Here is a 26,016-nt window from a genome sequence, read left to right as displayed (position 1 = left end):
GCTCCTTCTTTGTCTCACGGGGGGCACCGGGGGGAGGGGGGGTAAAAAAAAAAAAAAAAAAAAAAAAAAAGAAGAAGAGGGTCATATGGTGATCAGGAGGTAAGCGGGGTGTGAGAAGAAAAAGGAGATGAAACATGAAGGAAATGAGTGAAAACAGAAGAAAAAAGAATGAGACCAGAAGCAATAGTTGGTGGGTTGGAGGAAGAAGGTGACACGTTTACTCTTGACGACGATCTTAACTACGCTGGCAATCGATGGGAGTTTAGATTCCTCCGAGATATTTCTTTTTTTATTGCTCCTACAATCAATTATTTAAGCTGCAAACCAGACCCTTCAAGCATAGGACATTCTTTCCAGTTTACAATGGACTTCAGTCCTGCTGGTTCCTAGATTTTTATTGAACATCCTGACAAATTCCCCTCCATCTGAGGGTGACACTTTGAGCCAGCCAGTAAAAACTTCCAAACAACCGTGTATATCAGCAAGAAGATGTTCTCATAACTCAAAAGTGGTTGTGAGTTATGTCTGTATATATTTTTTCGCTCTCTGTGGGTAAGAGAGTTGATCTTAAACGTGTGAAGTTGTCCGTTGCAGAATCTGATCAACCCAAAAGTCAAAAGGCTAAAGAAATGACACTGAAAATTATGACATCCATGTGAACTTGAAAGTCAAATTGAGAATGCAACAACAGTAGCTAGGCCCGGTTCACAAAAACATATAGCACTTAATCCCCCCAAGCAGCGATATGTGCACTTCTGTTTCACACACAGTTTTTTAGCAAGATTCTTGAGATTATAAAACAACGATGTGGACTAGACTGCAGTAGAAAGTGCAAGAACAGTAAAGGAGTGAAGGTGACTTTTCTACATCCGTCTCATTTTACTCTGTCTGCTAAACGTGAATTGCAAGACAAAGAATTTAAAAAATGTTTTTAAAAAAAATCATAAAAGTGTCAGAGACAACAAAAAAAAAGATTTCAATTAAAATCACAGACATTTGTAGACACAGATATGAAGAAAATATCAATAAAAGCAGGTGAAACAACAGTCCTCTTTAGAATCAGAGCAAACTGACCTCAAAACACATCACTATGCACGTTATGAAAAAGTCTTGAATCTTTCCTAAATTATGTTTGTTGTGCTTTCAAATTCAAATTTCTAGTCATACTTTAAAACTGCTCTTAATATTTCTTCAAGCTCCCTAAATGTGTTTCCAAGTTTTCTTTTAGACTTCAGCTGCTTTTTAGCCACTTTCTTTTCAGTACCTAACCATTTTCAGGAAGCTATTTAATTGGCTTGGTAAGGTACTTAACTCAGACTTATGAATTATTCAGACATAAAACGTTTCTAAACTAGATGAATAAATTGACGTTATGTCTAGAAATACCAGACTCAGACACTAAAATGCCCTGTTACCTTTTTTAAAGTGGAAATATAAGAATATAAGTGTGGTGTACGATGGCTTTTAGCCCTTAAGTTCAACAGACATACACTTTATTAATCTGATCTTTATGGAAAAGTGGAAAGGAGAAAGTCATCAGAAGAAGATCCATTTGCAGTTTGTCATAAGCCAAGAATGCATTTGGTGCAACAGAGAAAAATTGAAGTTTCTGAACATTTGATCCACTTATTTGGAAAGCCTAAAACAGTAATAGATGTATGGCTCTTCAATCATAAGATAAAATGTTAAATGGTAGGTACCTTAATGACTTGAAAACTCATCTTCATTTTGTGGATGGAGACAAATTTGATTTAAAAAGAGCAAAAATGGACCTCTGTGATGTAAAGGTAAATGCTTCCCAGCTAGTCTGACTCGGCTGAGGAATGAAGAATAAGACAATACTTTCCTAGATGCGTTTTCAGACTGATCTGTTCACAGTGAAATGGAAATGTAGCTCCACTGGTGGACAAATATCCACCAGTACATACATGTAAGAAAACCTGGAATTGTTCTTTCACTTTGCAATGAACCACTAACGTGTTCGAAAACAGCCAGATAAGTTGAAGTTTGTGACTGCAACATGTGCGAAAGTGGAGGACGTTCAAGCTCCACGAATACTTTTGCAAGGCACGGCGTCACTCAGCTGAAAACTGAATGACGCATATTCCATCTCTCAGGTCCAATGTCAGGCGTCCGCTTCACTGTTTGTATATTTCTCACTGTCAGTACTTTTCCCCCTAGTGTTTTAGACACACTCCACAACTAACTCCTTTCCATACGTTTTTTTATATTAAAATTGCTAGAAAAAAAAAAAGAAAAGCTAAATGTTTAATCAATACATCATATCTTTGAGAAAAAGCTGCTCTGCTGGGTTCATTCCTGCCTCTGCCTCACACAGACACTCTACATCTATTAGTCTGCATTAACCCAGAAGCAGCCATCTATAATTTAAGTCACATCAAACTAATATATGGGGCTCAAATAGCTCAGTTTGTTAGCAGATGGGCTGAGACCCAGACAAAACACTTCAGGGGCTGGATGTGTCGCCGTGGGAGGGAGAAAATACTTGTATCTGACAGCCAAACACTGATACACTCTGGCGGTGGTGCTGCGGGCTGAGAGGATGGCGTGTGTCACCCACCTTGGCATAGTGTTAAAAAAAGAAAAAAAAAAGCTGTACTTTTGGCTAATTTGTGTTAATTCTTGAGAGAATTTTGACATAAAATTGATCAAAAAGACAGCAAAGAGTGGCCTCTGCTCACCATAGCCTCGTTTATGGAAGAAGCTTGTAAAGTGACTGAGTTTTAAGGGCATGATTTGACATGTAGAAAGGCAGCACATTAAAAAGCACAGGGGGGAGATATGTGATAATTAAAAGACATCCGCACAGAGACTTACAGGGGAACACCATGCACCTGCTTTAAGACTCCACAAAACAAAAAGCAGTGAGAAATGCGTCCAGTCACTGTCCATTGTGTACAAGCACAGCATGCATTTACTTTATTTCTAATATTGCCTTCTAATAAAATAGAAGGCAAAACTGGACGTTTCCCACTTAAAAACCAATTGATTTAAAAAAAAAAAACAGAGATAAACAAATTACCAGTTCGCTCAAACATTGCACCATCGTCACAAGTATGATCACGCTTGTGATAGACGTCGCTTACTTAAAGCTCCCTCACATTACCGCTCATCCAAAGAAAATAGTCAAACTCCGATTTATTCGTCGTCATATTTCCAAGTTTGCTTTTGTTCTGGAGTTCAACCTGTATAACATGCATTGAACCAACGAAGCTGTGTTGGAGCTCACCGGAACACCAACACAGACTTTGGAAAACAGAATCTACAGGGTGATCTTTCAGTCAAGCTCTAGTAGAACCAGTCGTTAGTCTACTCTTAAGAGTAGGCCTAAATTTTTTCTTTTTTTTGGTGATGCGTAAAGTTAAGTGGCTTAAGTTATCTTCCCCTAACTCTATAGATCAGCAGTGATGGGCTTAGGCTACTAGGAGACTTTCTGACCAACTTTCTTCCCTCTGCTGTCTTTACTCTCTCTCCACTTATGGGTTATTCACACTTGATGCTGCACATTAACTTCTTATAAACTCTTTATTTTTCTTTTCAGTAGAAATGACTCCTACTCCAGTGATTCATTGCTTAGCCATTTTGGAGTGTTGAACAAAACCTTTGCAGCTGTTGTGACCATTAATTACTTGAATCATGCGTGTAGTTTTCCTTCCAGTAGAAAGTATTCCCACCCCAGTGCTTCTGCATCTCTTTCCTGGATGGAGTCATTGACAGAGCTGTTGATTACTCTACTTGCATTCCTTATGTTTCTCCTTCCATCCGTAGCCCAATGCTGTCTTTGTATGTCTTTCTTTCTGAGTGTTTTTACTGGAAGGAGCTTTTGATGGCACTATTGATACCATTAACCTTGAGTTAGATTGTTGTGCATGTAGAACTTACTTCTGGTTTATCCATGGTTGAATCCTTTAACATAGTTTTTATTGCCATTATCTACTTATTATTATCCACATTTCTTTTTCCTTCCTATTAAAAATATGGAGGTACGCTTCATTACGTTTCTTTTTTGTCTCCTTCTTTTCCTCTCAAGTTGGTTGAGGTGATGGTTCCTCAATTAGAGCCTGTTCATCTGGAGGTTTCTCTCTCTTAAAGGGGAACCGTTTCTTTCCACTGTCCCCATGTGCTTACTCAGGTTGAGGCAGGACACAGATGTGAAGATTCAATTACCTTGTTTTCTCTAGTTTTGGAAGATCAGCGGTCAGCCGATACTTGCAAGAGAAATCATTTTCATCCACTGGTCTTATCTACCTCTGAAAACTTCTGAAAAATCAGCTTTTTGCTCTCCCATGACAGAGGACTGACTCACAGACCACAGCACCAGGTCACATCTAAATGTTCGTCACCCCACTGTTGCGTACTCAATGACTTTATCACTATATTTACCGACTTTTCAGAACAAAAAAAAAAAAAAAAAGTATTGTCCAAAATTGGAAGGGGCTGGTGATCGGCCAGAAAGCAGCAATCGGTGCACCCGTACTTTTTACCAACTGTAAGGGTACCTTACAATCGGATGAAACTAACAGATCTGAAATTAAATCTGAATTTCAATCTGATGGTACTGGAATGCATTGGAATATGTATTTTGTCTTTTGAAAAAGCCTTAAAATTAACTTTGTTGTCAATTGGTGCTCTACAGATACACTAAGCTTAACTGAAGGTGTTCGTTTAAAAAAAAAAAAAACTACCAAGGGATATAAAGCTTGTAAGAACAACTTCATTTCCACTGTTTAAGTTCCTTATTTGACCTCTCTTTAGTTTTCAAATTAAATACGATGCTCACAGACAGTGCTGTGTGCTTCAGAGTGCTGGAGAGAGTAAAACACGAATCAATAAGCCAGCATCAGACCTGGCTCTGGCGTGTGAATTTTAGCTTCTGCAAGCTCAGCTTCCTTACAGATAAACCAATGTGACCCTCGTTTGATTCATACTCTTTCGCTAAAGTAAAAACGATTATGCATCACACTGGACAAAAGCCCGTTGTTGTTGATGTTGTTGTTGTACCTTCTGGAAACAAAAGCTGTCACAAATCTGACAGCGTACATAAATTAGCAAAATAACAACACTGGGCTTTGGCTTGTGCTGTGCACTTAAATGCAACGAATAAGCACCTAAATTTAAAGTTATTTCCACAACAATGCGCGTCAAAATGACAGCCACGGTATTACAGTCAATACAACAGTGTGAGGCTTTGTTTAAAACGTCTTGTAGCAGACCACCTAGCGCCTTGTAGCTAACGCGGTTTGACGTTTTGACGGCTGGACAGATGCACATTAATGTCAATAAAAGGTTTCTAACTCGCCATGCTAGCTCGTCCATCTGATATCTTTAACCTTGTGTTGACAAACGCTTGTTGTGTGGGGTCAATAAATTACTTCCATCTGAGGTTAACAACACCGTTATTTGTCATTGTGTGAGCAGCCAGCTAAAAACATAACGGACCCTGGGAATCACTCACCTTCCTCGGCGGCGGCTGCATGTTGGAGATTTGACATGAATGGTATTTCCCTTGTGAGATGTACTGTAATTCCTGGAGGAAATCCAAATCCGTGTGGGGCCAACAATAATCTTTCGTCTTCTTCAAACAGAAATCCCCCCTACTCCTGTTAAAAGTCGATAGGGAGGAGAAGACGGAGAGTTAAATCTGTACTCCGGCGGCCATGATTGATGATAAATGGCCAGTTTTATTGAGAGCCTAAGCTACGAGGAGGCACTGCACACGCTTGTGCTGGTTGCTGCCACTACGAGAGTGTACTGTACTGTTGTAGGCAGCAAAGAAAGAAAGAGCAGAGGGAAGGAGAGAGTGTTATCAGCAAATTAAGCTCAACGGCGCCACCATGTGGACACCAGTGGTATCTGTTTAGTAGAGGAAAAAAAACAACACCACCAAGAGCAACACAGCACAATTTTTTTTGTTTCTCCACCAGCGTGACCTCGATTAACGCGCCCGCAGATATTTTTGAATGCAAACATGAAGACTAGATGACTGATGGAGATACTGACTCCATCAGTCAATTTATGTCGGGGTTATCCACCAAAAGCATATTTATTTTTCCCTCCCTAACGTCTACCAGCATGAGTAAGAAGAAAAGGCAAGAGACGGAGCTGCATAGCAACAAGAAACCGCAGTCGATCGAGGAAAAATCGATCGTTTTTAAATGCACAATGAAAAGGGCTCTCATCTCTTAATAATATAATATAATATAATATAATATAATATAATATAATATAATTCTCTAATCAGGACGAAGCTTTAAACTAGACTCAACAAGGTCACTACGACGTTTTCCAATTTTAATCTTTTTTTTTTTTTTCAAAATAAACATAACCCAGATTTTAGGCAGTGTAACAGAGAGAAAAGCTTGTGTGTTTCTTTGTGTGAGTTTTGATCAAAATGATTGTAATGACGGCTGAAGAGATACAGCAGCAGATTCCTGCTAAAGATTTTGTGTTGTAATTTAACAGAAAATGTAAACCGAGTAAGACTTCCTCAACCAAAGGTGTAAAAATCTTTGTTGCTCACCTAATCAACTCTTTCTTATAACTGCTGACCAGGTTTGTGTTTGTTTTCACTGGTCTGAGCCATTTATCCTGAGTCATGAGCTCCAAATCGTGTGTGTGTGTGTGTGTGTGTGTGTGTGTGTGTGTGTGTGTGTGTGTGTGTGTGTGTGTGTGTGTGTGTAGTTTTTTTTTTACTTTTTTTTTTTTACTTTTTTTTGTCTTGAGTGTTTCTGTGCTGCCCTGTGATGGACTGGCAACCTGTCCATCGTTCAACATGTCTTTCACCCAATGACTGCTAGAACCCCCTTTCAGCTCTGCAAAGATAAGCAGTACAAAGAAAACAGATGAATGGATGGATAGCACTAAACACACCTTTTAAAAAACTAGTTAACATCTATTTGTAAGGTAACAAAAATGTCCCTGCATGGATTGTTGTTGCTAATTTCAAAAGCAATAAAACAAATCTAAAACAACAACAAAATAAAGCTAAATAACATTTAAGTGTAAATTGTCTTTTCTAATCTCAATAGTTATGAATATAATGCCTCAGAACAGTTTAAACTACTCCTCCCATCCCACCATGTTTTCTCCCCAGAAAAATTTAACCAAATGGTCCAAGCTGTTCAAGCTTAATACGTGTTAGCAATCATGGGAAAAAAACTTCCTTTTTACTAATTTGATTCTGAAAGTTTCCACCTCTCCCAAAGCGGATTATCTTAATTTCAAGGTTTTCAGAGCAAATGTGTTTAAAGAATTCTCATAAAGCCATTATCAAGTTATTTGGCCTGCTAGTATGACTCCAGTCGTATGGTAATGTTGGCTAACAGAGTAAAAGGCAAGGTGTATGCCCTCTACAGTGACATACATGTAAGGTTAAGGAACAGTAAATGATTAATGCGCAGAGTTTCTAAAAGCAGGTAAGACATTAAGCGCCTCTTCTCACCTTCCTTTTCAATATTAACACCTCACATACACCCACATGAGGCTATTCATTGAAGCCAAACTCTTCTACAGTTAGTGCTCAAGGCAGGAAGGAAAATGGATGACATTCATTTCTGGATGATATTGTATTTTGAGAGGACGCCGAGACAATTATTTTGATGTATGGTTTGTTTTCTTTTGGCCGAATTAAGGTAAGAAAGCAGATGCTACACACTATATTCTAGACACGGTGTCTCCTACGTTGAAGCTTGTTTGATTTCCAGTGAATAAAGCAATCCCAAGAAACATTTTCATATCTTGCACCACATCAAGGGGAGACAAACTCTTGCTGGAATACACAGTGCACCTTGGGGATGAGCACACCGTGTTACATCAGCTGGCTGGCCTATACTGTTCTTTTTTTTTTTTGTTTGTTTCTCTTCTCCTGGTTTGCCTACCAAAGACTTATCAGTTTTATAAAAGTTTAAATAGAAATATGGTTTTGTGTTGGTGAACGTGTTTTGATATTTGACAGCAGCATAACTTTGGAGGTCCTGTGTGGGCAATATTAGTATTGTTTTGCTTCAGACGATTGAGATCAGGAATGATAATATTTTTACCATCAGGAGAAAAACAGTGGTTTGGGCTCTAGTTCCTCCATTTCTCTGTAATAGTAGTAGTTTAGTTATAACGTGGGAGAGTTGTGTCAATGGGGTTTTCAAGTGTACACAAAAAGAAGACAGAATGCAATTTCTATGTAATAAATCTGCAGTAGTCATAATAAAAGTAAAAATCCTTTATAAATACAGCTCAAAAGCAAATAAATGTGTGTTTGGTTGATTTTATCTTTGATGTAACAGTACTTTTTACTGTTGAAAAGCTTGTTTAAGTCCTCTTAAACAGTGTCTTATTAATAACAAAAATGCATTGAATATGTGGGTTGTATTAATGAAAAACTGACAAATATCAAACAGCTTTTGGTGGAGGCAGTGTGATGATGATAGACAAGTCTCTTCATCAGAACACTCTCTTGGAAATTAGATTGGTTTAATCCCAGCAAATTCATAGCAAAGAAGTGTTTGTGTCTATAACTGCTTCTTTATTATTCTATTCATAAAAGTCATAATTTAAACAGTCATGTTTTATTTATAGATTTTTAAAGAGAAATACACACACACACACGCACACACACACACACACACACACACACACACACACACACACACACACACACACACACACACACACACACAAAACAATAACACTAACGTGCCAAAACTGTTCTAACAAAGAAGCAAAACATAAAACATTCCCATATAGATTACTTAATTGACAAAAATGAAGACAAATGTCCATATATTCAAGTTCTAGAAATTGCCATATATATATATATATATATATATCCATGTTTTTTCCCCCATGTGTCTTGGCAGAATAAACAATTAATTTGACTTTGAATTTGATATATTTTTGAAATGTTATGCATGTAAGATCAAAGATTTGGACAGTTTAAGGCTGTAAATGGGAGAAATAGTATCCGAGCCCTCAGGGCAAAGTGTGCAGGCTGCAGCTTGTCAGTCTAGCACACACCTCCAAGTTCTTTACCATCCCAAAGTTCCTACATTCACACTCAGCCAAAAAAGCAGCACACTGAGGATTCCTAGCTTAGGAGAGGCAGCGCTAAAACTCCCGTTTAATGTGAGTAGCCCTTTAATTTTATCAGTTTTATAAATCTATGTGAGAAACCACTTCATCTGGAAAGCACAGGATGTTGATGCATAGCTGCGTGTGCTTAGTTTTTCCTGCTTTGCACACTGAAAGTTAGGAGAACTGGGTAGATTTTTTAAAGAAGTGGCTAATTCGTAACTGTTATCAGGGAGAGTTAACCTTCTGCAGTTTCAGAGAGGACACTGTAAGAGGGGGACGCTCACTGGGAATAGAAGACTCGCTTTTACAAAGAAAACAGAAAGAGAATAACAAAATTACAGTTTTTTTTTTCCAAACTGACTGGGAAAAAGGGTTTGCTCTTATATTTGCATAAATAAATTGTGTTTGTGTTATGTTAATGTTAATGCATGACTGATTTAAGCTGGTCACTGCACAGAAATGCCAGCTGAAACTGAGCGAGGCACTGTTGTTGCTTGCGGGAGTCTTCAAATAGTTTTGAAACTGGCCTGGTTTGAGTTAAAGTTGTTTCTCTCTTCTGTTGCACAGCTGTGAGTCTTTAGAAACTTAGGCATGCAGATTGTGAGGGTGACAGTTGATTATCTGTGTGGAAGTACGGCTCCAATAAATTTTGTGTTGCAATAGTGCAATCTGTGTAAATCAGTAAATGGGTAAAGAAACGTCTTAGATTTAGTTGTAAAACCTACAAATCCCACATCTTGAAATGTTCAAATCTTTGTACTCATTTAGGAGAGCAAAAATACAAAATAAATAAAAATAAAAATTCATGAATTTTAATTAAATGTATATTTACAGTCACATACAATATTTATCATTTTGGTTATTTTCCCCATCATATTTTTCTCTCATTAATTCTAGCGCCCACTCAGAGAGAAAATGCAAAATCGACAATCAAATGACTCAATCTCTGCTGAGTAACTTTGATCGTTGCTCTGCATGATTTGTTCTGAACTGTGCTGCTGAATCAGAACGAGATGAGCATCCTACGACGATGACACACTTCCTGCGTTTCCTTGCCCTCTGAATAACGCCTGCATATTAAAGTGAACTCACTTGTAACCAGTCGAAATCTTCCCCGTCAGGTGCTGTCACAATCAACATGGCCTACTCTCACATCAACATGACCAACAGCTCCAACTCCAGCAGCCCCTTCTGTCGATTTAACGAAGACTTTAAATTCATCCTCCTTCCCGTCAGCTACGCCCTGGTTTTCGTCATTGGTCTGGCGTTGAACGCCACAGCTCTGTTTGTGATGGTGTTCCGGACGAAGCGATGGAAGCCTTCCACCATTTACATGTTCAACCTGACGATGTGTGACACACTCTACATCTTCACTCTTCCCTTCCTCATCTTCTACTATGCCGACGAGAACGATTGGCCCTTCAGCGAGCCGGTCTGCAAGCTGATACGCTTCCTGTTTTATGCCAACTTGTATGGTATGGCACGGGCCAAGTCGCACACACACACACACACATCTGTGATACAGCACACACTGTGTATCGCATCTGAAATGTGATGCACAGAGGAAGTGGTAGAGCAAAGGAAAATCATGTCATATTTGCCATTTGGCCATAATATGATATATTACTGGCAAATATCACGACTATATAATGATATGTGTTGGCACAGCATATAATCAACAAGAAGACATGGTGAAAGCTTAGCAGTATCTCAATGGCTTGTTACTGAAGAATCCACAAATCACTACTTAATGTTTTTTTGACAGACACATTTGTGCAATATAATATAGGGACACATCTGAAGGATGCAGGACTGCAGCCTATTTGATGAACTCTCAATGAAGGTAACTGGTGTCAGAAAAATCTACAAGAAAAGAAGTCAAATAATTAGCACATAGGGTTTATTTGTGTGTGATTTAATATGAGTGTAAACCCAGCTGTTCTCTGACGTTTTCTGAGATTTGCAGAGAACGTTTCTGAACGAAGAGCATCATAAACAACTTTAAAGCAGCGTTGGGTCATAAAATAGTATTAGAAACTCATCTGAAACTAGAGAAAAGAAAGGTACAACTTTAACCTTCCAAAAAATGCATTCTATAATGTTTTAAAAGCATGTATCACATTACTGTCACTTCAAAATGATGCACTGCTTTTTGTTGATCAGTCATAAAAAAAAAATCCAATGCTATAAATTAAAATTTATCCTTAAAAAGTCCAGAAAGTTTCAAAATGTTTACTAATAAGCTATAGAACATTTATTCATACGAATATATATGAAGAACATACAATTTTTGATCACCTTTGCAGGTTCTATTCTATTCCTCTGCTGCATCAGTATCCATCGGTTTCTTGGTATCTGCCATCCCGTCCGCTCGCTCAGCTGGGTCAGTGCTCGTCGGGCCAGGCTGGTGTCTGTAGCAGTGTGGGCGTGTGTTTTATTCTGCCAGGCTCCGATTCTCTACTTTGCAAGAACAAGGTGATTAAACTATATTTTACGTCTCGTCTGCAACTGAAAACTGTACAGTCGGCCATTTTGCTCCCACAGCTTTGAATGTATTTTATGTATGTCCTCTGCCAGGGATGTAAAGACAGAGCGAATCTGCTATGACACCACCAGCTCAGAGCTTTTCGATGACTTCCTGGTGTACAGCTCAGTCGTGTCGGTGCTCATGTTTGCCTTGCCCTTCATGGTGGTGATGGTTTGTTATGGCCTCATGGTTCGGAAGCTTCTGGAGCCCGGCTGGGGGTCTAACGAGAGAGGAGAAGGCGAAGGAGGCGGTCTGAAGGCCCAACGGTCAAAGCAGAAGTCTGTGAAGATGATCATTATTGTGCTGGCAGCGTTCATGCTGTGCTTCCTCCCTTTTCACCTGACCAGAAGTCTTTACTATTCATTTCGATACCTGAGACAGATGGATCCATCACAGGTAAGTCCCCGGCTTGTTTCCGGTTTTAATTGGCTCACAGTCTGTTTGAAACTCCTCAGATATCCAATATGTGTTCATCAGATCAGCTGCAGTTTGCTGGAGGCTGCCAGCGTGGCCTACAAGGTGACACGACCTTTAGCCAGCGCCAACAGCTGCGTGGACCCGATCCTTTACTTCCTGGCAGGACGGGACGCCCGCAGCACTCTCACCAAGAAGAGCAAATTGTCCTCACAAAATCCCACCATAAGACATTTTTTGACCACAAAACTCTGATTCCCTGTCCAAGACTTGAGTGGATTGTTTCTTAAGAGGTTTTTTAAGCAGCTCAGATAGTTGGAACATCTTCATGGAGCCTGGTATTTTTATTTTTATTTTTCAAAATTGAATAAGCATTTAACGGCATGTTGTACACTACTTGGAATTTTTTCCATATTCCTTGGACTTTGCTAAACATTTTTACATTTCACCCTAAGCACTAATTAGTTTTGAGTGTCTGATCTTTTGTAAGTTGCTTCCTGACAGAGAGTATCATTTATAAGATATTTGATCTCTGCCTCTAAAAGCAATCTGGAGATAAAGCCTCTTTATACAAGTCTTGCCAATGAAATAACAATAACGTCTATTTATAGCCGAAATAAGAATAAATTATTGAGTTGCTAATTTAATTCACAAAGCTTTGATTTGTTGGAAATGTCAATAGGACTTACAGTAAAAATAATGTTCTCGACATCAAGATACAATCCCCACCATGAAGTGCTTTTGTCACTGTACTAATTGAATATCTGTGACTGTTGCTGCTTATTTGCTGAATATCCCAGTTGATGTAAATAGTCAATACTTTCATTTATTTTCCGTTAGCTCCAAAGGAAATCCCTACGAAGCAACCTGAAGTACCACCAATGGTACCAAGGTTTGACAATCACCAGTCAAGTCCTTGTAATGTGTAGCGATCAGCAGTAGGGGGCGGTAGTTACAAAGGAATTTTGGTTCTTCAAGATCCTGTTCCTCTGGCACACTCTAATAACAACATACATATCTCACATGCATACATGTCAAACCTCAATACGCTATGGATAATCAACAATGAAACAGTTTAAAATACAGCTCTTCTTTATTTCATGAGTAAAAACAGCATACAGAAATATATGCGATATAATAAAATGAAGCACGATATAAACAAAAACCCCAAAAATCCGATGAGATGTTTTTTTCTTCCTCCCTGCCTACTTTGAAAGCGTTTAATGCTGACAACACCAAAGCAATGAAATCAGATGAAAACACGTGATCATCAGCTTGGGATAATAAATGCCCTCTCCTCTACATACGTCGTGTTATTTTTAAACAGCATAACATGAGCATAATAAAGTAATTAAGTCTGATAATAGCCACACTCTTGGAAAACTAAAGTCTGCGTAAGGATCCGGACTACCTGCAGTTTGTTAGTTTATTAAAGATCTATGATGGATAAAATGTGAGTTTGTGTAGCTCAGGATGAGAGAGAGAAAAAACACTGATATGCTTAACCCTAGATTAAGAGTAGAAAACCATTTCAGACAGCAGTTCAGCTTATATGAATGACAGAATCCTGTCACTGGTGCAGTGCAGCTGTTCACCCCTGAATTACTTCGTACGTACTATGTTTTAGAGTATAAAATCAAAATAAAGAGTTTACTTGTGTATGCTCTCAGTCTTATTTACATATTTACATCTATATACATGTTTTGTTTTTTTTCATTGCGGTCTTTCTCAATGTTTAGTTTTTCACCTGTGGTCCAAAATGATATTTGCTGCTTATAATAAGATCTGAGCTGCAACATCATTTAAATGTAGTGAAAATATACAAAAAAAAAAAAAAAAGAAAAAACCTCCTTTCCAACTAAACCTGGGTCCACACTGGACTCTATCTAAAAAAAAAAAAAAAAAAACTAAAACGTACCAAGAGGTTCTTAATTCTGCTTTCGGGAAATTGTTGACTTGATAATTTAAACTTCTTGATTATACAAGAGTGGAAAAGAACATTTGTCTTTTTAATCAGGGCTTAAATCAATAACTGATACAACAAAAGCTGCTTCGCTGTGATACAATATAAAGTTTGCAGGTCTGTGACGTTATCGCATGAAGAAAACATCTGTCTGACAGGCAGCGACATTTTTGAACTTTTTAAAAGACTTTCACAGGTTACCAGAGGAGCTCTGAAACATGCTGAATCCTTGTTTATAATCTGGAAGACTGAAATGATTTTGTTTATCTGGCATCAGCATAGATGATTGCATGGCACAACTCGATAAGAAACGTTTACCCCGAGGATTGTGACAGATTTCCAATAGCTATAGGCATTTATCGAATATTGACCTTTAAAGATGTAAAAATCAGAGCTCAGGTTTAAACGCTCCAACCGGATTAACTTACTTCAGTGCACACAATGAGTTTCTGCTAATACATTCAACAGGTTAAGGAACAAATCAAATCCTTAATTCATCTGTAATTTCTATGCAAGTCAAAGAGAAGAACAAACCCGTTTTTTTGTATGAACCAGTTGTTAACAAACACATTCTTACCTCTAATCTGTGGCACTTGGTTGCAAAGATTATTTATGTTTTTTTTGACAGTGTTGTGCTGTCTAGTTTCCTCCAAAGCTAACGGGAGGGAAACGGGTCACAAAACTTATATCCAAAGCAGCAGAACCACCATATTTTGATCGGTAACGATTGGTGATTTTGCATCTTTGGTTTCATTGATGTTTGGTTTAAACTAACCCTCCTCCTGCGTTAAACTCATTAGCTTGCCAGCGCCGTTGCTGACTGGACATTAAGCTTTGAGCAGCATAAGATCAAGCTGTCAATAGATCGTCTTATCATGCGATGAGAAGCAATTCCTTCTTCTTCCAGCAGGTGGAGGTTAAGTTTTCTGAAGAGCGTCTCCATCCTGGCGTTTAAGCTGCCATCAGGTAATGAGGTCTTCTTTCACGAGGTAGGATGATCATGCAGCATCTCTACATCTTTTTATCTGATAAGACAAAGGAAATGGTAATGTTAATGAGCCATTAAAATCCTTTGCAAATGATGCAACAACACTGAAGGCTTGTTACAGCTGTGTCTTCTCAATATTTTGGATTGGGACAGATTCTGAAGCATTGTCTTCTGTCTAAAAGTTTTTAATCTGCAGGACAGATAGAAGTATTTATGAGCCTGTTAATAAGTGGCCAGTCTGAGTGCAGTGTTTCTAAGATATTGTTCCCAATAACTTAGAGCCAGAACATCATAACATCATAACCTGTGCTTTCTCAAATTATTTAACTTGAGAAGGCTGACTTCTCAGTTTGAAGAAGCATTAAATGGTTTTTCAAGATATTCTCGCTCCCATTAATTCGCTAAAACAAAAATGATCTTGGTACCTCTATGTAACCCGACATAGTCAGACAGTTGGAGAAGATGGTTACTTGTTGTCTTTTTTATCCAACATTTACATTTTTTCTCTGTCATAATTAATACACGAGACTTATCTTGTGTTATTTCAGTGAACTGACAATCACTTCAACACACATTCACCGTTTAATCAAGCATAAAGAAACAGCAGAGACATAGATTGAAGCGAGAATCAGAAAGAAAGTGATGACACATGGTGTGAGTTTTTATGACCGTACCTCCTGAAGCCAGATGACGAACAGGAGGAAAAATGTTTCCCACCAAACAGGGAGTTTCTTTGTTCCTGGGATGATGTTTTTGTTTCCGTGGTGACAGGCTTGTACTCAGGTATGTGAGCCACTTGAAATCTTTAAATCAAAAACAGAAAGTTATCTAAAGTCAGTGCCAGAAAGACAAATGCAAATATTCCAAAAGAAACCAGAATAGTTTTATCTGAAACTGCAAGGCAAAGTGTTTAAACAAAATGCTGTTCAGGCCAGTTTTCAGGGTTCAGACGTGAAGTTAAAGAAGACTTTAAAGCAGAAACAGATATAAAAAAACAACAACAAAAACAGCAATGCATTTAGCCGGACTCACCTCCCAACAGACAACACCTCTCCTTCTTTTTTCTCCCTCCCTTCACTGCTGTCCACTTTGTTCTGAACAGGCTTTGGCACAACAGCGGCTTGGGGGTGATGAGTGTCTACGCGACCCGCCCCCAGCAGAGGGTTCTTCTGCTGGTCAACAGGTGTGTCCAAGGAGGGCAGAATGAGGCCCTGCGGGGGCTTCAGAGGGTCTTTGAGAGAATCCAGGGGAGGAATGAGAACAGGAGGCCACTTTCTCTGAGCGCAGCGGGAGCAACGGTAGCCGTGTTTGGGAGCGAGACCGGAGAGACCCGAGATGGTGTGGAGGTGGGACTGATGGGGGCAAGACTTGGGGATGGAGCGGAAGGTGGACAAGGGAGACAGCATCGGGAACCTGTTGGTGAGAAAGGGAGGGAAAACGGTCAGAAAGTTTATTCGAACCCACACAAGATGACTACAATCGTCAACTATTGCATTTTTAATTTAGAAAATTTCACAAATTGGCCTCGTTTTGGAGTGAACCTAAATGTACAAATTTCTGTCCTATGATGGGCCAACTCCGCTCACTCTCCCATGTTGTTCAGCGGTTTCTAAACCTGGTCCTCAAGTACCCCAAGTACCCCAAGTACCCCATGCCTCTGTTCCAGCACAGAGGCTGGATGTCTTAGATCTGCTTGTGTATACCAACGAAGCAACGAATAAAAGATGAAGTTTAATTGTTTCAGGAAGTAGCTCTGTACATTGACTGTGTAGACACAGAGCAATTTTGATGTTAAAGAACTGAAGGTCTCTTTATTGTTATAAGGTGCTGATTAAGGTAAAGAGCAAAATAGAGACAGACAATTGTCTCTGTTATTGCAGCAAGGGGTTGGTTGAACCCCCACATTGCCCCTTCCATGGGCTGTGCATCTATCTAAAACTTTTTTTTTCCAGAGCTGTGTGTGGACAATGTGTGTGTGTCAGAATGTTCCTGAAACTGTAGCTTTGTGTTTCTGTGGCCCCATTGAGAAACAGCACACCGGCACCAGCCACAGAGATCTCCATTGGTTCACAATTTTTCACACTATAAGTGAATACATAAAAATCAGAGCTGAACAAATTGGGGGGGGGTGGAGGGGTGAGAGTCAGGACAAAATCAAAAGATGAGTAAAATATTATTTATTTGGTTAGATGACTTTCAAAGGCTACAGTTTTCTAACAGTTTTTTAAGATAATTTATTTCTATTTATTCTGTTATCTAGACAGTACAGTGGTGCAACTCAGATTAGTTTAAATGCACTTTACAGCTTACTAAACTCTACAACATAATATGTTCTGTGAACAAACGAAGGAGTTAATGCTATCTATTCCAGTGTTAAAAGCCAGCAGTGACAGTCTGAAGGTACTTCAAATCATGACATAGTTAAGCTTTCTGTCTGTGAATGCATCTGTAACATTTAAAAATAAATGCAGAATTTCAACAATAAACTAGAAAGGCTTGGGGTCTCACAGCAAAATTACATCCAAGGAATGGTTCTGTTCTCAAAAGAGTCCACTGAACAGTGCTTAACTACAAACAGATTTTAGAACAAGAACTTTTTCAATATTATTCCAGACTGAAATGTTAACATATGTTTAAAAAATAAACAAGATCTCATGCAAGAAAACAGGGAGGCGCAGCGGCGTAAACTGACATTTTCAATTTAATTCTGACTACTTGAGTGATTCTTAAAGCCGCAGCAACCAAAGTTCCAGCCGCAGTCACCCTTGGTCGTGTAAAAGTTGAGACTTTGATAAGTTATGTGACCACCAGTGAGCTCAGTGACCAAATGACTACCGAAGTCTCATAACTGGACAGTTTTTATGGCTGTGTGAGACGTTCGCTGCAGACCTGTGGGAATGAGTCACCGCCAAGCGTCAAACTGCTCCCACTCAGAAAAATGCAGCCAGAGCAGTCTGAAGGGTCAATACATCTTTTGAAACTATGTCTTTTTGTTAAAAAAGTTGAAGGAAACTGCGAATTACAAATATCATTAGTATATATAATTAGAGAGAAAATTACAGGAGTGAAGTTGACTTCTTGTTAAATCTGACCTCAAGGAGGACAACTTAGTGAAAGCATGCAAGGATTTGTCAGTGTGTGACTGCGTGTGCGTGTGTGTGTGCGCGTGTGTGTATGACACTTACTTGATTGATGAGCCTTTGCTCATCTGTTTGCTCTCATACTCCAGCAGCAGTTCCTCCAGTGCAGCAGCATTTTCTGAAACACAGAGACAATATCAGCTTATTGAAACACCACCTCTTAATGTTATTGGTTGCACAAGTTATCGCACTCTGGCTGAAGTAAAAGTAGATCATGTTAAGAAAGCAAAAGATAATATGGGTTACAAGTACAGAAGAAAAATTATTTGCCTCTTACATGTATGTTGCTTTTGGTCTGTGTGTAACACTCATGCATTTCAAATGATCAGACAAATACACAGCAACTTAATTAAAATATAAGAAGCTATTTTCAAATGGAAATTGCATCTTTTGAAGCAAAAGCTTCAAAATTATCAGAACGAGCACAGCCCTTTGTATTGAAGTAGTCACAAAATTTTGTGATCAAATCAGATCAAATCAGATGTGTTAGATACCTTTCTTCTCTGTTATGAGGCGAACCAGAACACTGATTGTGTCTTCATTCAGGTCATCGGATATGTAGGGGCAGTTGTGACCTAAAAGACAGGGGGAAACATGTTAGCTAGCTCATAAAATAGACTGCATCGCGAGGAAAGAAGATTATATTTAGAAATAGTGAAGCAACAGCTTTAGACATCAGCCAGGAAGTTAAAGTTTAAATAACAATAAATAACCCAATAAATAACCCTAAGCAAACAGCCAACGTGTATCAATGTGACAACAGCAAAGTCAGCAATCACAAAGCCCTGATTTCAACCCTATGGAGAAGTTTTAGGCAAGTTGCGAGTCAGACGGCCTCCAAAATGCTCTCGGTTATACCAGCTCTGTTCAGGAGGAATGGTCCAGAACTCCAGCAAGCTATTGTGAGAAGAAGCTTGTGTAAGGAAGCCCAAAAGGTTGGAACCTAACCATGCAGTTTAAAAGACAATTATTTTTGGATACTGACCAAATGTAGATAAACTTCTGAGTTTGAACAAAGTTGCAAAACATTTCCCCTAGGTTTTCTGGTATTTAGCAAATAGAAATAATTTTGGTAATTCCATCCTAAAACAAGAGAGGTTTGGTCTGATTAATCTTCTGACAGTGAGGGAAAAAAACGTGTATTTTTTTATTCAGCATAATTTTGTAAATACCTGGTTTCAGCTGTAAATCACAGCGTACCGCCCAATGGCAGGGGATCATTTATCACAGTAGCCATTGTTACTGGACAGTCAGGTAAAATCCTTGGTAACATAAAATATCAACACAATTACTACGATTTTTTTCACAGTTGTTTTGACCTTGACCCACCACTGGAGGGTGCTGCAGATCTGGCAGCCCACCCACTTCACACACAGACGATTGCAACCACTGCAACCAGCAGCTAAAGTGATCAAATATCTGATAAGCAAAGTATATGTTTTTAATCTGAAAAATAACCCTTTTTTTCCATCACAGATGAAATGTTTTTCCCATATAGGAGGGTAAATAGTATGCAAACTTTTTTTTTTTTTTTTTTTTAAAGGAATCCCAAAATTCACAAAGTCACTCATACTGAGCCGCTCTGTCTGATGAGGACAGACGAGGACAGATTAACTGCAAAGAATATAAATGCCTCCATGGCCACCCCCATCCCATAATAGATGAGGACAGTGAGAGAAGGCAGCGAGGGCCTGTGGGGGGAGAGGGGGGGGGGGACAGAATAGACTCACTCAGCAGTTCTCCTCCATTCAGCGCTACTGGAGCACACAGAGCTCAGTGTGTTGGTGCGTTCAGTGCGCTGTAGTGTGAAATGCCAAGCGACACTGAGCCAAGTGTGAACTCCAACTGTATTGATTGGAAATATCTCTGAGTATATGCGTGTGTGTGTGCGTGTAGAGTTTTATTTCTATCTCTTGCATCAGCAGCATTAGGCTGTTGTCAGAGCGTAACAATAGCTCTGTCTCTACAGTGACTGTTGCTATGGAAAAATAACAGCATCACCTTCACCGAGTGGCACTCTTTATCTGCTGTTAACACCGTGACTCTTTGATGAAGTTCAACCGCAGCGTCTGACTGAGAACTGGAGAACTAGAGTTTTTAATGAGTCATTACTCTGCCTGAACACAGATTTAGAGATATTACTCCCATTAATGCTTCTCTACACCTGGAATTTATAAGTCCTGCCAGCAGGTCCGCTTTAGTCCTGCAAGGCAAATGGCTTGTTGTAATTCAGCCTCTGGGGTGTTCTCCCTGACAGAGTCGGTCTGAAAAGTGCAGAAGTAGGACGTTTGTTTAACTTTAGCCGAGCAAAGACATCGTGAGACTGACAGACTGTCACAACAACAGCATAATGTAGCAGTGCTGGCAAAGAAACAGGGACAGGTTTTGTTAATGAGTTTTTCTGTTTCGTGCTCTTAATTTTTTCTATAGCTCACTTTCTCAAGTTTCCTGTTTTCCATCATCTTCACCTGACTCCCTGCATAAACACCCTCCTTCTCTCCTTTATCTCATTTAGCATAGTACATTAATTCAGTCTATTCATAGGCAGCTACATCAAGAACTGAAAAGACCCGAAAGAATGAATGTGCAAGTTATTGCTCCCAGTCCTCAATGCATCCCTCAAACATTAAATTACTAAACTTAGCAACTTTTCTTTCACTGTAAATAGAAACAGTCTTAGAATTGAGAGCAGAAAGCAACTAAAGAGTCCTGGCCAAGGAGAATGAAACAGAAGACATTAACAATGAGGTAAATGAGCTGATTAAATAATTGATCTGACTGAGAAAGGAGAGAGGGATGGGTGGTGTCGGGTTCTTGACCAGATACGACTGAAACTTATGATAAATGGAGAGGAGATGGAAGAAACGACGGAGCCGCAGAGAGAGCGAGGTTCAGGTTCAGTTTCCTTCGCAGCATCAGGAGCAATTTAAGTTTTGAGGCAACAGTTACACAAACACAAAAACCAGACATCGCTGATACCTGAAGCACTTGCCACTATTAAATGGCATCCTCTATGCTCACCCGTCTGGGTTTTAATCACATTGAGCGTCTGTTCAACTCAGTGAAACGTCCTGTCAAAGTTTATAGGGAGCAAGAAAAGGTATCCGTTGGGTCTGTTACTTCATAGAACATAAAAACACAGATAAGTATCAGACTAATATAAAGTCTAAAGTGGACACATGTTCATTACTATGTTCTAAATGTGCTTTTTATTTCATTTTAACTGTTTTAATATGAAGTTTTGCACAGTTTTCAATTCTATTGTCCCCCAACCCCGTAATACTTGTTGAGTCTCTGACCATCTTGGGGCTGAAAGTTCAATGATTTCTACATGCATGTCCCCCACATTGTGCAATAATTGTTAATTGAATTCATTAGAAATCAGACCCCACTCTTCCTCCATGTCAGTCACTAAGAAACCTAAAAGCAACAGCTGTTGTGCAGACGTAAACAGCCTTTTAACAGGATCTGTTGAGCTCCCAGCTGACACTCCTGCTGGGTCATAATACTTCTTTGGCTCTGCTTTGCACCATCAGGTGAGAGCAGAAGAAGCCGGCTTAGCCAGCTTAAAATCTGTTAAGGCTCACATTTTAAAGGCCCTCTAATTTCTTCTTTGGACTAACTAATAAACAACCTAGGCAATTAATTACTGAATATTACCTTTTTTTATATGGTTTTTGTTTTTCATGGATGCTGAATTACAATCAGGTTTCAGTTTGTAGGCTATCCAAACTTTTTTTTAGTTTTTTTTTTTTACATAAGATAAACCTTTTTATTATGCCATCTCTCAATAAAATCTTCAGCATTTGTCCTTTCAACTCCCTGTGGAAAATACAACCCATCCCATGTGTTTTGCAAGAATGAGAACCCAACAACCACAGTGCGCCAGATCCAAAAGGAGAATAATGGAGGAGAAGTGGGTGCTTTTTACCACATTACGTGCAAAGCAGTGAGGGTGACCTCGACACTGTAATTGTAATGTCAATTACTGCCTTATATCAACAACTCTCAAAGCTCTTTTTGCGTGTAAGTGGGTCAAAGGCTAAGAATTATGCCTAGAAATACAATCTCAAGATGGCTGTTCTTTTTTGAAAAGCAGTTGGTACAACGTGCAGAGAGTGGGTGTGATGAATCAATATTTGTTTTAGAGCCACTCCCCCACACCCTTAATCCTTTTTCTTTTTCAGTTTCTCTCACTTTAAACTTTTAATAGCTTTTATTGATTTCTGTCTGCCTCGTTTGATTTTCCCATCTTAACTTTTCTGCTCTGTTGACTCTTGAATTGACCCTTGTATGGCATTAAAAAAAAAAAAAAAGCCCTCGCTTCCTCTGAGCGCTGATGCCTTTAGAGCACATCACAGCACCAATCGTTACAGGATTACAGGATTCAATGACATTACATGGTCAATTTTGCACTTTTTTGTCTTTCTCACCTTCTTTCTGAGGTGTGGCAGTCTCTTCGTCTTTCCCGTCCTTCTCAGCAGTGCAGTTGTATCCCTTCTTCTTCAGGATGTTGCAGATCAGGATGCCCAACAGGCCCATTATGCAGAAGACAGGCACCAATGCGAACACAGCGTACTCCGCCGTCTTTTCCTCGGCACTTCGAACCACCGTGCTGTTGGCTGGTCCTCCTGCCCCACTGGAGGAACCTTTTTCCACAGTGCGAACCTTTCTGGCATGCAATTCTGCTGGAGGACGGAGACAAGAATTGCAAAATGAATCAGAGGAATAGATGCCTATAAACACCAGGGAGCAAATGTAGGGTTGCAAAGAATCTTACTTTTCGTGCAACCGCTTTCAGTGGAAACTTGTCCCCCATCAGGAGAGAGAAATCTGGATGAGGAAAACAAAACAAAAACAAAACAAGGAACAAAGAAATAGAGACGAGATGAGTTTAAATCGTGGGCGCATGTGGAGCAGCAGCAAGACAGAAGCGGCAGTTCTCACCCAGGCAGACAGTCGCCACAGACAGCGTCTGAGGTCAGAGTCCCAGACACTGAAACATTTCTGCCCAGGATCTCGCAGGATGTGTGTGGACGACAGAGCTCAGAGTCGACCGTGTCTGAAAAGCTCCCAGGTGGGCAGAACTGACATTTAATGTCTTCAGCTGAACTCTGGATCTGCCTGCAAGGCTGAAAGAGAAAGAAAAGACTTCAAACACGAGGAGATAAAACTGAAAAATAAGACACAACAGAGCCTCTTTCTTGTGCTGTGCAATGTCAACTTTAGCTAGGAGAGTTTGTGTTTTATATTTTCTTCATGATTTTACTGATACAATCTTACACAGTTTTTGGCAGTAAATAGAAGTGATTAAAATTGATTTAAGGCAACAACTCTTGATCTCTTTAAACCTGCAGTGCCTTTTGAGCTTTTTCGCATTTTGTGCTATTCCACAAACACAACCTTCAACTTATTTTGAGCTAAAAATTTACAAAAAGAAACCTATTGTTGAAAGAATGCATTAAGATGTCCAGTTTAACATTGGTCAAAAGCCTTGTAGTGGATATGGAAAACTGTTCTCTGGTCACTATACTTGTTTTTAGGCTACATACACATCATGAGTTCAGGAAATGGTGGAATAGTCACAAGCTGTTTGAAGGATGTAGGGGTATTAATACTTGTGAAAGACACTGTAAATAAGTCTCCAAAAAAAACAAAAAAAAACAAAAAAGTTTACATGCTGGCCTTTATTCCTTGACTTTTACAGACTTTACATTAATATAAGGATTTAATAAAATGTATTTCAAAACTAAATAGTTTTTTTTTGTTTGTTTGTTTGTTTCTAGTGAATGACCCACTACTTTTTATTGTATATTCTGTGGATAAAAACATGCACAAGCACATTTCATCACATTTGTATTTGATTTGGATTATAAAAGCAATGGGAGATGCATTGAAGGAAGCATAGTGGACAACACGGGCAAGAGAAAATTAATTTACCATTTATTCTTGTGGCTCATTTGCTCACCTTGGATGGCTCCTGGCCTGCAGGGCATTGCAAACACACACACCCTTCTCCCCACCGACACTGCACCGCTGCAGTTCCACCACAGCCTATCACCTGGAAGATACATAAGTCTGAGTGAGGGGAGGTGCAAACATATTTGCGTTTATTAAAACATACAAAAGTAACGTATTATACCGCGAGAAGGACGAGAGTTGAGCAGCACAGGTGGTTCCTCATCTTTTTCAATGTATTCTTCTATGTGCATATGATCTGCAGCAGAGCAAACAAGCTGGACATAAATGTACCGTTTCGAAAGCTCCAAATATGACATGACACCTTAAATATAACCATCCATTTGGAGCAAACTAGCATACAAGTACAGCACATGTTCATAACAGCTGAGTCATTTTTGCTAGCGATCAAAAGTCGAGACTCTGGACACAGATCGGTAAGAAGCACCTCTTGGAGCTGTAAATAACATTTACTATGATTCAGAAGCTTTTTGTGTACTCCTGTGAATGAACCAGGGATTTTCTGCAGCTATTTTTGGGCTGCAGATGCTGACACATACAGTTCATCCAATGATTCATCCTACAACACCTTCATTTGCTAACACATGCTGTCGAGATCTTTCTCGACACGTGACATCATCTGACCCTGGAAGTAGTGTTTTCTGATTCCAAGCTTCAGGAGTGGAGATTTGAGATTCACAGATTAACAGATTAATGGGAAAAATTGCATATGAGCAAACCAATGATGATTAAAGCTTAATATGCATATAGCAACTTTTATGATTATTATCACAACCTTTTAAAATGTGATAAAACTTCCAGATATGACCCCCTATTTTAATACCATGTACCCAAACTCAATTATAGGGGTTGACAAAACACACCTTTTCATTTTGAAATAAAAAATTACTTAAACATCTAATCAAATGTAAAAATTTGATTATAATCACCATGATGCAGCAAATCAACTGACTCATTTTCTTCACTTTTCCCTCTTAATCTACTGAATTGCATGACAGGTGCCATCATGAAATTAATTATTACTTGTTTTTAATGGGTGTGCATAAGCATGCACAAATATCATAACATCCCGAATGTTTTAGCTGATACCAGAATGTTATTAGTGATAAAAAAAAAACATGCTAAATGTCATCCCTACTGCACTAAAACATCATTAATTGGGCCAAATGTCAAGATAAACCATGAAAATTTGCAGAGAGAAATTCCTCTGCACAGATCTCTCATTTAAAGCCACAATTACAGGGCTATGAATTTGCAAAACCCTGGCATTATCATGATGGGCCTGAAGTTGCCACTAAACAGCTAGGTACTTTGTGGTTTAAGATGTTACTTTTAAAAAAAAATGCAAACTGATGTCTGTGTTTGCTGTAAGATTTCTTATTTTTTTTTCTGCACAAATTGTTTGGAAAATTGTGAGCGGTTCCTGGAAAAATAACAGATATATATAAAAATGTTAGGTATGTGCTTTTCTAAGTGCAGTTTTCCCTAAAAACAAACAGTAGATGACAAAGTGGGCTAAAAGTAGGAGAATTGAAACCAAACTAAAGAGATAATGCTAAGGAAGGAGAGCAGGAAGATCCAGCTGAGCTGCATACTCACCCCAGACTTGCAGTGGACCCACACGGTTGCTGAGGCAACCCAGCAAGGATGCTTGACTAATAAAACCGAATCAATACTAAACTTAAAAATGCTGCAGTTTTCTCCCTAACTCACACACTTTGATAACTAATGTTCTGAGAGACACTGAAAATAAAGCTTCAAAAAGACAAACTAGTTCTTCTTCAACCGGAAATAAAATGAAATGAATGAAGCATGAAAAGAAGTTACAGAAATGAGTCAAAACCGAGATCTGCACTCTTCAGTGCAGCTGAATGAAAATCTTTAGAGTATCTAGCTGTGTCTTATATGGTCAGTCTGA

The 26,016-nt window shown here is 39.0% G+C and overlaps 2 protein-coding genes and 1 long non-coding RNA gene across 6 annotated transcripts in view; 1 reads left to right on the top strand and 2 right to left on the bottom strand.

Moving 5' to 3' along the window:
- The window catches only part of LOC106940365 (uncharacterized), a 23,980-nt gene extending 18,115 nt beyond the window's left edge, over window positions 1-5,865 (bottom strand). The window contains exon 1 of the long non-coding RNA XR_001423072.1: window positions 5,477-5,865. This is a non-coding gene — a long non-coding RNA (uncharacterized LOC106940365). The remainder of the gene's footprint in view (window positions 1-5,476) is intronic.
- A 3,191-nt stretch (window positions 5,866-9,056) lies between these two features.
- Window positions 9,057-13,687, top strand: p2ry2.1 (purinergic receptor P2Y2, tandem duplicate 1). Of its 3 annotated transcripts, none has more exons than XM_015023100.1 (5): window positions 9,057-9,138; window positions 10,209-10,562; window positions 11,394-11,562; window positions 11,665-12,010; window positions 12,097-13,687. In XM_015023100.1, the coding sequence occupies exons 2-5, from the start codon at window positions 10,226-10,228 to the stop codon at window positions 12,316-12,318; spliced, it is 1,074 nt and encodes a 357-aa protein (XP_014878586.1). In that variant the 5' UTR covers window positions 9,057-9,138; window positions 10,209-10,225; the 3' UTR covers window positions 12,319-13,687. The 3 variants fall into 3 exon arrangements, with proteins under 3 accessions (XP_014878586.1, XP_014878584.1, XP_014878585.1); XM_015023098.1 differs by having other exon boundaries at window positions 11,632-12,010; XM_015023099.1 differs by having other exon boundaries at window positions 11,632-12,010; window positions 12,092-13,687.
- LOC106940366 (tumor necrosis factor receptor superfamily member 19L-like) lies at window positions 13,103-25,924 on the bottom strand. 2 transcript variants are annotated; one of them, XM_015023095.1, is made up of 11 exons: window positions 25,698-25,924; window positions 24,262-24,336; window positions 24,088-24,180; window positions 23,067-23,251; window positions 22,900-22,952; window positions 22,553-22,807; window positions 18,614-18,694; window positions 18,165-18,237; window positions 16,012-16,392; window positions 15,654-15,782; window positions 13,103-15,016 (listed from the first exon to the last, which is right to left on the bottom strand). In XM_015023095.1, the coding sequence occupies exons 2-11, from the start codon at window positions 24,301-24,303 to the stop codon at window positions 15,013-15,015; spliced, it is 1,296 nt and encodes a 431-aa protein (XP_014878581.1). In that variant the 5' UTR covers window positions 24,304-24,336; window positions 25,698-25,924; the 3' UTR covers window positions 13,103-15,012. The 2 variants fall into 2 exon arrangements, with proteins under 2 accessions (XP_014878581.1, XP_014878582.1); XM_015023096.1 differs by having other exon boundaries at window positions 22,553-22,804.
- Between the last annotated feature and the right edge of the window lie 92 nt (window positions 25,925-26,016).

The sequence above is a fragment of the Poecilia latipinna genome, unplaced genomic scaffold, assembly GCF_001443285.1.
Source record: "Poecilia latipinna isolate Pla-1442-1.1 unplaced genomic scaffold, P_latipinna-1.0 Scaffold3195, whole genome shotgun sequence".
Classification (NCBI taxonomy): domain Eukaryota; kingdom Metazoa; phylum Chordata; class Actinopteri; order Cyprinodontiformes; family Poeciliidae; genus Poecilia; species Poecilia latipinna.
This window is presented reverse-complemented; position numbering and strand designations above follow the sequence as displayed.

What these genes read in the sequence shown, in the direction of transcription:
- LOC106940366 (XM_015023095.1), bottom strand. Translation starts at nt 24,303, where the DNA reads ATGAGGAACCACCTGTGCTGCTCAACTCTCGTCCTTCTCGCG. An exon ending in CAACTCTCGTCCTTCTCGCG is followed by an intron (nt 24,181 to 24,261) that starts GTATAATACGTT and finishes TGTATCTTCCAG; the next exon opens with GTGATAGGCTGTGGTGGAAC. An exon ending in AGCAAAGGCTCATCAATCAA is followed by an intron (nt 16,393 to 18,164) that starts GTAAGTGTCATA and finishes TCTCACCAACAG; the next exon opens with GTTCCCGATGCTGTCTCCCT.
- p2ry2.1 (XM_015023098.1), top strand. Translation starts at nt 10,226, where the DNA reads ATGGCCTACTCTCACATCAACATGACCAACAGCTCCAACTCCAGCAGC. An exon ending in GTTTTATGCCAACTTGTATG is followed by an intron (nt 10,563 to 11,393) that starts GTATGGCACGGG and finishes TCACCTTTGCAG; the next exon opens with GTTCTATTCTATTCCTCTGC. An exon ending in CTCTACTTTGCAAGAACAAG is followed by an intron (nt 11,563 to 11,631) that starts GTGATTAAACTA and finishes TTGCTCCCACAG; the next exon opens with CTTTGAATGTATTTTATGTA.